Raw genomic sequence first — 14,357 nt, 5'->3', positions numbered from 1 at the left:
TTTTATCGAGGGGATTATATTGGTTTTACAAAGTTGTTAACCATGGGTCTGCTTCGTGATAGTATATTTTCATACTACAAAATTTATTAGGAATCAATTTTTACACTACTTTCCAGGAGTAAAAATTTTACCAATCAATTCACTATTCTTGTTGCCCAGGAGGGTAGAGATGATCACAGATCACAGATCTGCCTAGTGTTAACTAAGGACAATTTATTACACAGAAAGACTCGTGTGTGTGCCTGCACATGTGTGTGTGATTTAATCACAAATTGAAGGTTTAAAGTTTGCATTGGTAGAAGATAATTCTTTCTGACTCCTGGCTTCAGAGTCCCATGTTTATTGGGAGAAAAGAGAGTCAAGCTGGGAAGAATAGTAGCCCTGTGCCCTCCAGAACGGCAGCATGTTTGGGAATTGTGAGGCTTCATGCTTTCCAGGAGACTCTGGAACTAGGAAGATGTCACCAGTGACTAGCACAGTGCCACCTTCCTTACATCTGCCTATCAGCCCTCCTCAGGGCATCCAAATGTGGCCCTCTTCTAAACTCCTTCCTCTGCTTCTCTTCTCCCAACCCTGGGATCTGAGCTCTCTCTTTACCTGCGCACAGTATCTACTTAGGGAAGTCCCAGCACCTGCTGCAGTCAGGGCTGCAGCCCTGAGCTGAGTCTAGCAGAAATTTTGTAAACTAAAGATAGCATAAGATTATTATACACTGCAGGTGGAAATGTAAATTAGTCCACCCACAATGGAAAGCAGTCTGGAGATTTCTCAAAGAACTTAACACAGAACTACCATTTGATCCAATTATCCCATTACTTAGTATATGCTCAAAAGAAAATAAATCATTCTACTAAAGCGACCCATGCACTCCTATGTTCATGGCAGCAGTATTCACAATAACAAAGACATAATCAACCCAGGTGTCCATCAATGGCACATTGTATAAATAAAATGTGGTACATATACACTGTGGAATACTACACAGCCATAAAAAAGAATGAAATCATGTCCTTTACAGAAATGTGGATGGAGCTGGAGGCTGTAATCCTAAGCCAATTAATGCAGCATCAGAAAACCAAATGCTATATATTCTTACTTACATGCGGGAGCTAAGCACTGAACACACATAGGCATCAGTATGGAAAACATAGACTCTGGATTACTTGAGGGTGAGAGAGATGAGTTAAAAAACTACCTCTTGGGGGCGGTCTCTAGGCTTGGGGGCCTGTCTCGCCTGTCTTCTCCGGATCGCTCCTCCTGCTCCTCTTCTGCTCCTGGTAGGCCTTGCGCCCACCGAGTTACCTGCCCTCAAGCTTCTGCCCAGAGAAGCACAGCCGCAGGGGCGCGTCCTGTCACTCCGCCCCGCCATTTACCCTCCCCTGAGCCCGGGTGCCTGGCTCAGGCCTCTCGGTGCGAGAAGACCTGGGACCCCGCACCTGCCTGCCCTACCCAGCGCTTCTGCCCTGGCGTGCGAAGCACCACACCCTCCTCTGCCCTGTGCCGGGCCTGGAGGCGCTCCTTTCAGATCTCAGCCGCCACCACAGCGGCTGCCGCACGCGGGAGGGTGTGACATAGAGATGGCTTTCCCAGCTGGCTGCCACGCAGGAGCTCTAGTTGCTTAGCTCGCCTCGTGGAGAGACCTGAAATCAAGGCATGACTTAACAGCTTATCTTGTAAGAGAAAAGCTCAACTCAAAGGCAGATTGCTAGACCAGACTTTGTTACAAGCAGGATTGCGATGATGCTTATAGCACTGAAGTGAACTCCAGGCTAGGTACAGAAAGTGGCTTCTCTGCTTTCCCTCCCAAGTACAAGTGTATACACGTTGCAGACTTGAATCACTGAAGATGTAAGCCAGCTGTTACTCTCATATTGGGAGACACCCTGTGGACAACGTGAAGACTGTCCCTTATCAAAGTCTTTAGTAAACAGGAAGGAGTCAAGGTTGAAGAATGTGTTTGATTACCCGGACTGCAGTATTTTGGAAAATGAACCAAGGCCTGGGTTTTACTCTGGAAGTCTGCCCTGCCTGCTTCTGTAATCTGGTGCTTGCATCCAGATCTTGGCCTTTTATGGACACTGTATGTTACTCTTATGATTCTCTGCTCTTCTGTTAGTTCAGACATGGCACCTTATTTCATTTCTGAGCCACTCTCTGCCGTCCAGAAACTTAGTGGACCTATAGAACTCTGTTGTTCTGCTAAACCTGTGACCACTCATATCTCAAGGTCGCATAATGTAAAAAATAGAAGAGAAACATGGAATATATTAAGATTCATCAGGGGACTTTGACAATTTTTTTCTCTTAACTCCTCCCTTTTGGGTTACTACCAATGCATTTTCAACGATAGGTCGATGTTGTTGTAAGTGGCCCTGTAACAGTATCCACAGCAGTTCTTGGTGATTTTGCTTCACCCACAAAGCATGTTATTACAGCAGAAGAAAAAAGTGCTGTTTTCATTGGCTGCAGTGAACCAGAGAGTAACCCCAAAGCTGAGGTGTGCTCTAAAATCCAGGGAAAGTGGCTGAAGCATTCCACAAAGAATTACTTAATCCTTCCATCTTTAAATTTTGAATGTATCCTTAGAGGACAAGAAATCATACAAATATGTGGCTTATAATCCTGTCACACCTGAATTAAAAGTTGAACCCATTGGCCAAAAGCTCCTTGTGAGTCACCTTTCTTCAGATGATTTTGACATTCTTCATCCTGCTTGTTCACAGGTATTAGTTTTTTTTCACATATTCCTCTAACCTTGGAGTATGTGGTTAGTGGGGTCTCAGCTCCTCAAGTGTGTTGGCTAAAGGACAAGCAGGATATTGCCCCAGGAAGCAACTGGAGAAGGTTGTATTCTTATGTTGCCACAGATAGCATTGACCCAGTGGACTCTGGAAACTATTCCTGCATGATGGGAAACACGGCTGGAGATGTGAAATATGTAACATACATGGTTAATGTTCTTGAATATGCTCCCATTTCTAAAGGACTACAGGATCAGATAGTGTCTCTGGTGCCACAGTACATATTACCTGTCATATTCATGGAAACCCACCTCCCAGCCATACCTGGTTTTATATTGCACAGCCTATTCATCCTTCCCCATGACATCTAATTGCAGGAAATTGACTGAAAGTCAGTGGGGTTATTGTGGAAGATACTGGGCTGTATCAGTGTTTAGCAGATAATGGGATTGGATTTATGCAGTCTACTGGAAGACTTGAAATTGAAAAAGACAATGGATTCAAACCAGTTATAATCATGGCACCAGCAAGTGCAAAGGTGATAGGTGGAGACTTTGTCATTCTGTCCAGCCATGCCACTGGGCTGCCAGTTTTGGTCATTCCTTGGTTATGACAGCTATGGGTTAATAGCCAGCCATCTTGCTTAAGTCCTTAGACCTAAATCCCAAAAGTCACACTTATCAAGGTCTGCAATCTTGGACCTGAAGCCTGGCTACTTCCTCATGTCCCAAGTTGACTCAAGCTCTCTCCATATTTAGGATGTGACTCAGAAACATGTGGGGAAACAGCTTTTATCTGAGGTTAAAACAAATGTCTCTCTCTTTAATCCACACTTACTGGTAAGGTCCAGTGGATAACTCGGCTACAGGTTTCTGAACTTCTGGCTTTTGAGGGAAAGACTTTGTCACCCTCTATGCTGAAGGTATTCTGTGTACTATGAACCCCAGTCAGTGGCTCTTAATATCAAGAAACCTTGGGAAGTACAAGGCATTCAGAAGGCTTGCATGAATAGTTTGCAGCGACGTATATACATCAGAAGGGGGTTCCTGACAAGGATGCACTGACATTTTTTATCTCAGTGTCCTAGAATTACTGTGTCATCTTGAAGGAGATGGTCATCTTGAAGGAGATGGACCTCCCCTTCCACCTCTCTACTCCAGTATTGTGTGCATCTACCTCAGTGATTTTGCTGTATTGTGTTCATAATGATTGTCCAGTTGATACCAAATCTTGAAGAAAATTTCCAAAAGAATATTAATGTGGTCAATTGTTGGTTGCCCTTTTACAGGAATCTGGAACTTGAATGGTGTTTCTATAAGGGGCTCGTTGGATCTCATGTTTTACAGGACCCTGAGTCTGTGGATATAGTCCTCAATGTCCACTTCTTAGAAAGAGTAGGTATAGTAGGTTATATTCCTCCCCCATTCTCCCTAAAAAGTGCTAAAATATATATTCCATCCCCCATTGTCTTTCCATGATGTAACTTCAAGACTGCTACTGCTGGGTGTGTTCTAGTCCCTTTACTTTGTGTAGGGTTGTGACTACAGCTGATGTTTTACTCTGTAGCATAATGGTAGTATAGACTTCTCCTGACTCTATGGGAATCTTCACTGTGGAAAATTATCCACCATGCTGTGAACAAGGCCAAGCGACTACCTGGAGAGGCCGTTTGAATATATTCTAGGCAACAGCCCCAACCAAGGAACCCCAGACATCAGCCAGGATCATCTGCTGGACTGGAAGTAGAATGTTTGTTTCCATTATTTAATCAGTGATCGTGAAAATGACCATTTGGTGGGTAGACAGACTCAATGGACTCACTCTAAACTGGGTTTTCATCAGAACTGGGTTATGTTTGTTTTGTTTTTTGATTTGGTTTAATTTAGTTAGTTGTTTTTTTCCCTGATACTAATATGTTTCCACTGTAACATGAGGTGATGGTTATGTCTCAGGTCTCTAGATTATCAATGAGAATTCACAATCTGTGTGAATTGGAAGTATAAACACATTTAAAACAGACAGTCTGCTCATCTCTCTATTTTTCCCTGGATGATGGTGTTTGCTTTAATAAACAGCTACAGAATTCCATGTGGGTTAAACCCTTTTGGTTCTTGCTCAGACATTGCCAGCAACTTCTCAGAGAAGAGATAGGCTGTACCATTAGCCTATGTCTGTAGGTGGATATTTTATGTAGGTTTTTGTAGTGTGTTCTGATGTTCACACAATGATAAAATTGCCTAATAATGCATTTCTCAGAATGTATTTTGTTGTCATGGGATGCATGACTGTTAAATTCCTATTCTAGCCCAAAGATTCAGTGAAAACTTCTGTGTAAAGTACATTTTTCCCCCTAAAGCGATGAGGTGTAAAATTTACTGTATTAATAGGAGGGAACTTTCACACTTACAAGTGCATTGTACAAAATCCTGTCTGTCCATGATGTGCAAATTTTGTTCCTGCATGAGATCATTAAGTTGGAAACATACACCCACATATTTCCAGAATTCCATCCAATAAATTCACAAACACTTGAAAATCACAATACATATTTTAGGAAATGGGCCATAGGAGATTATTTTAATTGTAAGAAAATGTACAGAAAGGTTTTGCATTTCACATATTTTCTATTTAATAACAACAAAATGAAGTGACACTAAAATAGACTAAAGCCTGAACAGTATGATTTCTTTGTATCAACAGTGAAGGGATCCCTTGTACATGGAGCTCCCAAAAAGTCAGGTTTCTTAATCCTGATCATCTGTGGCCAGTGTAAAAGAAAGGCCTGACAGGAAAATTTAAGGAGCCAGCCGGGTAACTCCATATGAGGGAACTCCTGGTGACATTCAAAAAACTCACACTTCCACTTTCAAAATCAAGAAACACACCAACCTGGCCCAGAGGTTTCTCTACATAGTGAGGAAACATTGGGGAGGTGGTCAAGAGACTGAAACGACTATCCACCTTCACACACAAAAGAAGAAATATGTCCTTAGATGTAACCATTGTGCTATTCTTCCTTATCCAGGAGTCCTTACAGACTCCCAGAGCCCAGTCCCAAGAGTTGTCCACATCCAGCTCCCAGTAGTGTTTCCCAGAGGAGAAGACCTGGGTTCCCCATGCAGCAAAATAGTCAGATCTGTCAGAATTCAAAGATCCACGTCTAAGCATCCAACTTCTCACATCCTCAAACAGCCTGATATTGTGATTGGTTACTTCCCAAGTGAAGGCAATTTCCACTGTAGAAAAAAGAGAATGTTCAAGTGAAAAGTAGTTTATAAATTCTCATGTTCAGATAAGAAAGAGACTCTCACTAGAATACACAGGTCAAGATTACAAAGAAACTTCTGTCTGGAAAAATGTTGGAATCAAAGGGTGTTAGGGTATCTGCACAAGTAATTGGTTAAACTACAATGATCACAATTTCTATAAACTCAAAAAGTATAAAGGGGAGGAAGGTCATGTCCATGTCTAGTTGAGCGACCTTTCGTAACAACTGAAAAACTGGAAGTTCTTGCACTGCAGCCAAATCCATAGCAATAAAATTAACCTCCATTGCCTCTTCTCTGTCAGGGCAGAGCAGGAGGCTGGGGACAGGAGATGAGGTGGGGAGCATTCCTAGACCCAAATAAAAAGTTACCATTTTGCCAGAAATATTACAATCTGTCACTAAAGCTAGCAAATTCATACTTAAAGAGAAAATCTGAATCTGCCTTCTGAAAAGTGAGATTCCTTGCAAGAATTATTTGACTTTCATGTCAGATTCCGGCACAGACTTCTTTTATCTGCTGGACTTATCATGATCTATCCTGGAGTTCTATCTAAGGCCTCATCAAGCACCAAATCACGTTTCTATGGTTCACAGATTCTCAGTTTTTGCGCTGTTATATAAGTTACTCATGTATGCTTTCGTTGATTAAAAACATGACTAAAATTATAAATGCTATGAAACTTCACCTGAAATGTATTTTAAAAAACACTGTCACTCAAATCAGTTGTTAACTGCACTAAATTTGAAATTGAAATGTCCTAAATTAATTTAATTCTGTATATTTCATGTAACAATTGTATAGATGAAATTGTAGGAGAGAATGCTTCCTAAAGTCCTAAAGGGCCCTTCTGCATGTTTTGTTTTTCTAAGAAATTTGTTAGGTGGCTGATTCCAATTACATTTCACCAGATTTTATTTAGTTTTATCTGTTTGATGATAGTGAAACTATAAATATTAAAGCCTATTCACAGACTATTCTCTTCTTCTAGATGAAAGATGAATACACTGGTAAAGCTGCCCATAGAAAACCATAAATGAAGGCATTTCATATTGATCCCACCAAGAGGGCGACACTCACCTCGGAAGTGGTTGAGCCTGTCCACCAGTCCAGTGATGGGCCTTGCAGTGAGCTCTGGATTGACAGGCTGGGGCATGTGCAGCAGCACAGACTCACTCCTGCAAGGAAGTTGGTTGAGTTGGTTAAGTTTCTGATGTCTGTGTTTAATAGATTCCAACAGAAAATGCTTCATTCAAATCCACTTCTGATATTGTAATGTACCTTCACAATCCTAGGATGGGTTTGTGGCTCTTAGGGAATATTTCTAAATATTCACTCCATTTCTAACCTACTGCCACTGAAACATAAATGCCTCTCTCCCTATCTGCCACCAAATAGTTTATCTCTAATTAGGATTCTGAATCCTAAAACCAGGTAATTGTATTCTAGCAACTTCTGCATTGAACTCTTCAAAACATAACCCCCTGAGTCACTTGGGAAAGTAAGAAAAGGCTAATGTCTGATAAAAGGCATAGGTAACATTCAACATACCACACAAACACATGAGTACACACACGTACACACACAATCACACTGACACATTATGGTGTTAGTAAATTATGTTTTCACTTTGTTGGAAACAGCTTGAAGTTTTCATAGCACGCCTTGTGCTCCAGCTTGCATTGATGACCAGAGACATACCTTGCCACGATGTCTCCCAAATCCTGTAGAGAGAGAGAGAAAGAAAAAATGACTTCTTTAGAAAGTTGTTATTCTTGTTGGATGAGGTGGCTCACACCTGTAATCCCAGCACTTTTTGGGAGGCCAAGGTGGGTGGATCACCTGAGGTCAGGAGTTCCACACTAGCCTGGACAACACGGCAAAAACCCATCTCTACTAAAAATACAAACAAATTAGCTGGATGTGGTGGTGCATGCCTGTAGTTCCAGCTACTCAGGAGGCTGAAGCAGGAGAATTACTTGAACCTAGGAGGCAGAAGTTGCAGTGAACTGAGATTGGGCCACTGACTTCAGTCTGGGTGGCAGAAGAAGACTCTCTCTCAAAACAATCAAACAAAAAAGTTGTTATTCTGTCCATCCGGTCTTTAGGTTTTGAAAACTTTAGAATTGCCATATACTATCACTGCAACTCTTTTAAAATGTATTCTCATCTCTAGCAATTATACCAGTAAGACCTATTGACAGAATCAATTTCTGATAAATTCAGGACCCTAAATTTGCATGAGAGAGAAAGGTGTGAGTAGTGACTGCGCATTGCTGCAGCTGTCTACAATGTAGTCTTTTTCAGGGCTAGCCCCCAAAGGGTAATATGGCTGAAATTAAGAGCATTTCAAACCTAGGACTTCCCAAAAGGAGGAAGAAGGAAATGTTAGTTTTTCCGTAATTTCTATGGATTATCCATTGGAAACAAAAGTAGAATTTTCACATGAAATTTTTTCTTCCACAGTTTTAATGAAATGTGCTGGAGGAGGAAGCTTGTGGTAGAAAATGTTCTATGGAAATCTAGTTGCACAATTCCATAAAGGTTTATTTCCATGATTAGGTTAGCAGTTATCGTTTATCTCTATATGGCTCTCACCATCAATGTGGGAGAAGAAGAAATAATGTCTTTGGTACCCAATGGAAGGTAAAGATGTAAAGGTCAGCTAATACAAAGTATCTCAAGGGGCATCCTCCATTCTTACCTGGAGCAGCTCCACATCTGGTTTATGACACATTTTCATTAGTTCCTGATACATTTCTTTCAAGTGTTTACTCTTTTGATCCATTTTGACCCAACTTCTCTGGAGTTGCTGAAAAATCTCTTGGTCCTCCTTGTTCAGCCTCTCTAGATGTTGTTTTTCTTCCCTATGGAGAACTGGATGCAGCTTCCTATACTCATTCCTGATCATCTGTGCCCGTAAAACCACATCACCCTGTAGGGACATGGATTTTGTAGGTTACATACCCAGGCCTACTTCCACCTCACAGAACCCACAAATTCATCCTCCTCATTCCTTCTTTTATTTTCCATCATTTACAGTGTGATGAGTGAAACAAGACTTTCCTTTAAAATTTATGTAATTCATCAATTCCTGAACACCTGCAAAATAGCGCTTTAGATTTAAATGTTTAAATATATGTCCTCTTAAATCTGAAATACCATTAGAAAACAACTAAAATTGATGATTGATTGTCAAATTGTCATGGATAATATATATAATCTTTGTTACTCAATTAGTTTGTTGTTTCAAATCTCTGTACTTCACAGACTAAACAATCACTGTCAGTAGAAATGATTTTAGTATATTATAATCAGAATCAGAAGCCATCATACAAACTACCTCTTTTCTGTCTCCTATCTTTCTTCTGTCAAAAGCCATAGGCTCTGTATTGCCCTGCCATTCTAAGAACATGAATCTCCATTCCATTGTGTCTCTCCTCTCAATATTGACATAGTTATTCTCTCACTCCCCCAGTCATTTTTTATCCCTTCTCCTCAGCTTTTCATCATGTTACATTTTCTCCTACCTAAACTGGCATCATCTGGGTCCTCTGCTATCAGACTTCACCAGCACAGGCACATTTCTTAAATTACTGTTCTTACCTGATTTCTTCCCCTTGGCCAACATCATATTCAACATCAAATAACTATTTCTCAATTATGTACTATGTAATTAATATTACATAATTCATCTTATTCAGAAAACTCTGTCTGAAATACTTACTAATTTTCAGCACATACTTGCCCTTCAGAATTTATATTTATTTTTTACTTATCTGAAGAACATTTCCAAAAAAACCTGAACAAGCATTATATTGAACAGTCTGGTAGTTTTCCAGCCTATGAATAAACACATGACAAAATCTGGCATATGAGAATTTCAACTCAAGTTGCTAATATAAATGTTTTCAGCATGCCTGTCTCAAGCTGGTCGTGAGGACTCACAGTCTCATACTCACCCTCCAGAGGAAGGCTGTTCTTCTCTCCTCATTTAGATTTCTCTGATTTTCTTGAATCTTTTCCCATAAAATCCTCATTTGCTTTAAGAGCTTCTCCTGCAAAAGAATTATGAGGTTAAAAAACAGAAAGTCAAATACCATAAATTCTACACTCTGAATCATATACGCAGGCAAGGGATGTAATATATAAATACATTAGAGAGAAGGAAAAAAAAACAAATTTTTTCACTGCTCATCCTCAATTCGTATTTTCAGTTCTGAGGTTTCAGAATACAGAACGGTTTAGGGAACTGAAGACTGAAGATTTCCTGTAACCTGGCTAATGTTCAGTGAAACATCCTGCTTCAGAACCCACTATGCTAGCCCCCTGATTTTGTAGTGTGCTATTCCCATACTCCTTTGTCCAGTAATATAAATATATTTCAAAAATACGTTTCTTTGCACTTGTAGTTTTGGTTGCTTTTCAATGCCTTTAGCATTGAACTGTAGAATCAATAATAAGGACATTTACTTAATCAGTCTCTTTTTGGATGCAAGCTCCATGAAGGAAGGTAGAGTTGCACATTTTAATCAAAATGTCATAATTGATACCTAGAACAGCACCTGGCACTCAGTAAAGAAGGGAGTAATCACCATGATGATTCTCATCGTCCTTCTAATCTCTTTAACTCCGCCACCCTCCAGCTTTCAGGTGATGGCAGAACTATCTCTTACCCGGTGTTCCTCAGCTGCCCCTTCAATGGGATAGTGTTTGTGAGTCCCGTGCTCCTGAGAGTTGGAGCACAGCAAACAGAGCAGACTCTTTTCCACATCACAGAACATCTTCTTTGTTTCCCTATGGGTCCCACATATTTGTTTCTCAGAGCTCAGGAATTGCCAGAGACTGGCTTTTCTCGTGATGGTCACTAAATTCTTCAGAAGAATATTGGTTTTGAAGTCCTGTTTCTGTGATGGTTCGCTGCATGCAGGGCAGTTGGCAGGACTTTGGGCTTCTTCCCAGGAAAGGCAGAGACAGGGCCTACAGAAGCTGTGCCCACAGCAGATGGTGACAGGGTCTACCAGGTAGTTCGAACAGATGACACAGATGAGTTCCTTCTGGAAGGCATGTGAGAAGTCTGAGTCCATTTTCCTAAGGAAAGAAAACCACAAGAATTTATTCTCCTACCCTGCAGAGAGAAAGATCCAAGCAAAGTTTGAATCAGGTTGTGATTGAATAATATCCTTTTTTTCTAGAGAAGTATAGACTTTAATTTGCAATGACAGAAATAGGAAAAATAGAAAACTAAGGCACAAAGAGACATCAACCTCTAGAAAAAATGACTGTTCTCCAATCAACACATGTCCAGCTTTCCAAACTCTACTTTCTTGCATAGAAGAATGTCGGATTTTCTGAGATGTTAGTGTCCACTAAATTGCTTAGGTTTCAAGGGTTTCATCAACCTATAAACTCGAGAGGTGAGTCTGAATGATCTGAAAATCAGTAACACTCTTAATTGCCAGTAATTCGTTTAGAGAAGGAAAGCTCACTAAGCTCTTCTACTCTCATTATTTTCTTTAACTACAACAACCATCTATAATGACTTTTCCAGAAGGACCCTGCTTGAAAATGTTAGAGCAGAACTCATACCTTGACCCAAATCAGAAAAAGCTAGCCTTTACTCTCCAAGGCAAAACAGTCAAATCAGGGTAAGGTACCTCTCCAAGGTAAAGCTAAGAATCATTGTTTTTCTAAGCTGCTATGTTAATTCAATCAACAAAAACTTCCTGGCATGTTTACTGTTCCTGCACCGTCTGTTAATTTGGGGATATACTGGTTAATATTACAACATCCTTAAAAGACATAATTAAATTTACAAAAAGATAATGATAATTGAAGCATTATCATTACTCTTTCACACAGTGAAAAAAACAGTAAGTATCATGCAATAATAATAGGCACTTGAGGCCAGATGCGGTGGCTCACGCCTGTAATCCAACCACTTCGGGAGGCCGAGGCCGCCGAGGCGGGTGGATCACGAGGTCAGGAGATGGAGACACTCCAGGCTCACATGGTGAAATCCTGTCTCTTCTAAAAAATACAAAAAATTAGCCAGGCGTGGTGGCGGGCGCCAGTAGCTGTAGTGCCAGCTACTCAGGAGGCTGAGGCAGGAGAATAGCGTGAACCCGGGAGGCGGAGCTTGCAGTGAGCCAAGATGGCGCTACAGCACTCCAGCCTGTGCGACAGAGCAAGACTCCGTCTCCAAAAAAAAAAATAATAAAAGTAAAACATTGGCACTAGACAATAAGTCAGAGTTGTAAATGAATGTATGTTTTGCTAAAATAAAAATAAAAACCTAGGCCAGGCAAGGTGACTCAAGCCTGTAATCCCAGAATTTTGGGAGGCCAATCAGGCAGGTATTTTAAGCTCAGGAGCTCTAGACTGGCGACACAGAAAAATGTCTACATCATTCTGTCTCTAAAAATACTTACATAAATTTTAAAAAATAGGCCCAGCGACGTCACTCACGCCTGTAACCCCAGCACTTTAGAAGGCCGAGGTGGGCGAATCACAAGATCAAGAAATCGAGACCATCCTGGCCAACATAAAGAAACCCCGTCTCTACTAAAAAAAATAAACAAATTAGATGGGTGTGGTGGCAGGCAGGCGCCTAGAGTCCCAGCTAGTCTGGAGGCTGAGGCTGAAGAATCGTTTGAACCTGGAAGGCGAAGGTTGCAGTGGACCGAGATGACGCCACTGCTCTCCAGCCTGGCAATAGAGCATGATTCCATCTCAAAATAGATTAATTAATTAAAATAAATAAATAGCTGAACCTGGTGGCCCATGTGTAATCCATAAACCTATGGATTTTGTTTAATATAATTTTAACAAAGAAATGGAGCCATTTTTAAAACTCAGAAAATGAGATCATTGAATCAAAAATAATCTAAGTTTGCAGATAAATTAAAGTCCCCAAATTTTGTTTTGGTTTGTAACCTAATAGTAGCTCCTACTCTGGAATTTGTGTACTTACTTCAAAAATGTATCTATGTTCTCACCAAAGTTTGCTGTCGAATATGATGAATTCCGCTCAGGGATGAGAGTCTCACAGTGCGGTGTTGGTAGCTTTTGGAAGTCTCCAAGGCCAGTTGCAAAGTTGCTCTGTGGGCTCTGGAGAAGAATGAGCTTGGCTCCTGAAGTGTCCTTTTATAAAGCTCTGAAGACCACTCCCCTTTCTTCCAATTGATTGCATTTCACAGGGCGTAGGTGGGTGTTAACATAGATGATTAAGGTTTTTCAAAATAGAAATTTTATTTTTATTTATATATATATTTTTTGAAAGGATTCTGGCACTGTCACTGGCTAATTTTTATTTTTCATTTTTTTTTTTTTTTTTTTTTTTTTTTTTTTTTTTTTTTTTTTTGCATTTTTAGTAGAGAGTGGGTTTCTCCATGTTTGCCAGATGCTTCTGGAACTCCTGACTTCAAATGATCTGCCTGCCTCAGCCTACAAAAGTGCTGGGATTACAGGCGTGAGCCACCACACCCAGATGATTGATTTTTATTTTAAAGTAAGAATTTAATCTAAGAACACCGTTGGCCTCCATTCCATAAGGGATATTTCTCCTGCTCCTCATGCTCCAGATAAAGCCTTCCAAGGGTCTCTCAACAACCACAGGATGTAGGATTCCCTCCTATATTACCTGGCACTGCCCAACCCAACTCAAGGGGTAATGGAGAGAAAGTCTAGAAAGCTCCATCTCAGGGACCTCCCTGGGCCAAGGTAGTGTAGGACATGTTGCTCTAAGGTTAATTGAAATGTATTTCTACTTGACAAAGTAATGATGACAGGGCTTCATCTGAATGCATTTATTCCACTGCTCGTGGAGAGGAGTGACATGCCATGTTGGATGCATGAGAACATTCTCTGCCTAGTTACCAGTGGCTCCAGATCTTCATGCAGTCGTGGAAAACCATGCTGCAGATTCTGGTGAAGCAGCTCAGCCCTCATGCAGACAAGAGTTCTTCTAGAACCATGTTGGCTATGCAAAAACTATCAGGTCCAGCAACAGTCTGAGCTGGATGAGAGATAGAGTAAAGCTCCCAGGAGCAGCAGAAGCTGTAAGGCAGGGAAAAGGCAAAGAAGAAACTCTAGATTTCAGGATGTCCCCTTTATATCTTTGAGAATCTCAGGACCCACAAGGCTCCTGTTTCTTTGTCTGACTCCTCTGGGATCCAGGAGTTTTCCTGGGTTAAACCATCCAGGGATAGGACAGGAGATGCCATTCGGTTCTAGGAGCAGAGGAGAGAAACTCAGCGGGGAGAGAGTTTCTACGGGAGGAAAATTCAGTTGAGCAGGTTTATAAGGTCACAGGACTGGATATGAGTAGAGTTCAGTGTACAGGTTTAGA

General features: G+C 40.9%; 1 protein-coding gene across 1 annotated transcript; it reads right to left on the bottom strand.

The window, feature by feature from the left end:
- Positions 1-5,345: 5,345 nt before the first annotated feature.
- On the bottom strand, positions 5,346-13,123 carry LOC104678907 (tripartite motif-containing protein 43). Its single transcript, XM_010384315.2, has 7 exons — positions 12,981-13,123; positions 10,684-11,098; positions 9,970-10,065; positions 8,712-8,942; positions 7,709-7,731; positions 7,088-7,185; positions 5,346-5,977 (listed from the first exon to the last, which is right to left on the bottom strand). The coding sequence occupies exons 2-7, from the start codon at positions 11,092-11,094 to the stop codon at positions 5,496-5,498; spliced, it is 1,341 nt and encodes a 446-aa protein (XP_010382617.1). The 5' UTR covers positions 11,095-11,098; positions 12,981-13,123; the 3' UTR covers positions 5,346-5,495.
- Between the last annotated feature and the right edge of the window lie 1,234 nt (positions 13,124-14,357).

Source organism: Rhinopithecus roxellana, chromosome 15 (assembly GCF_007565055.1).
Source record: "Rhinopithecus roxellana isolate Shanxi Qingling chromosome 15, ASM756505v1, whole genome shotgun sequence".
NCBI lineage: Eukaryota > Metazoa > Chordata > Mammalia > Primates > Cercopithecidae > Rhinopithecus > Rhinopithecus roxellana.
Note: the sequence above shows the minus strand (reverse complement) of the source record. Positions and strands in the feature narration are given on the sequence as shown.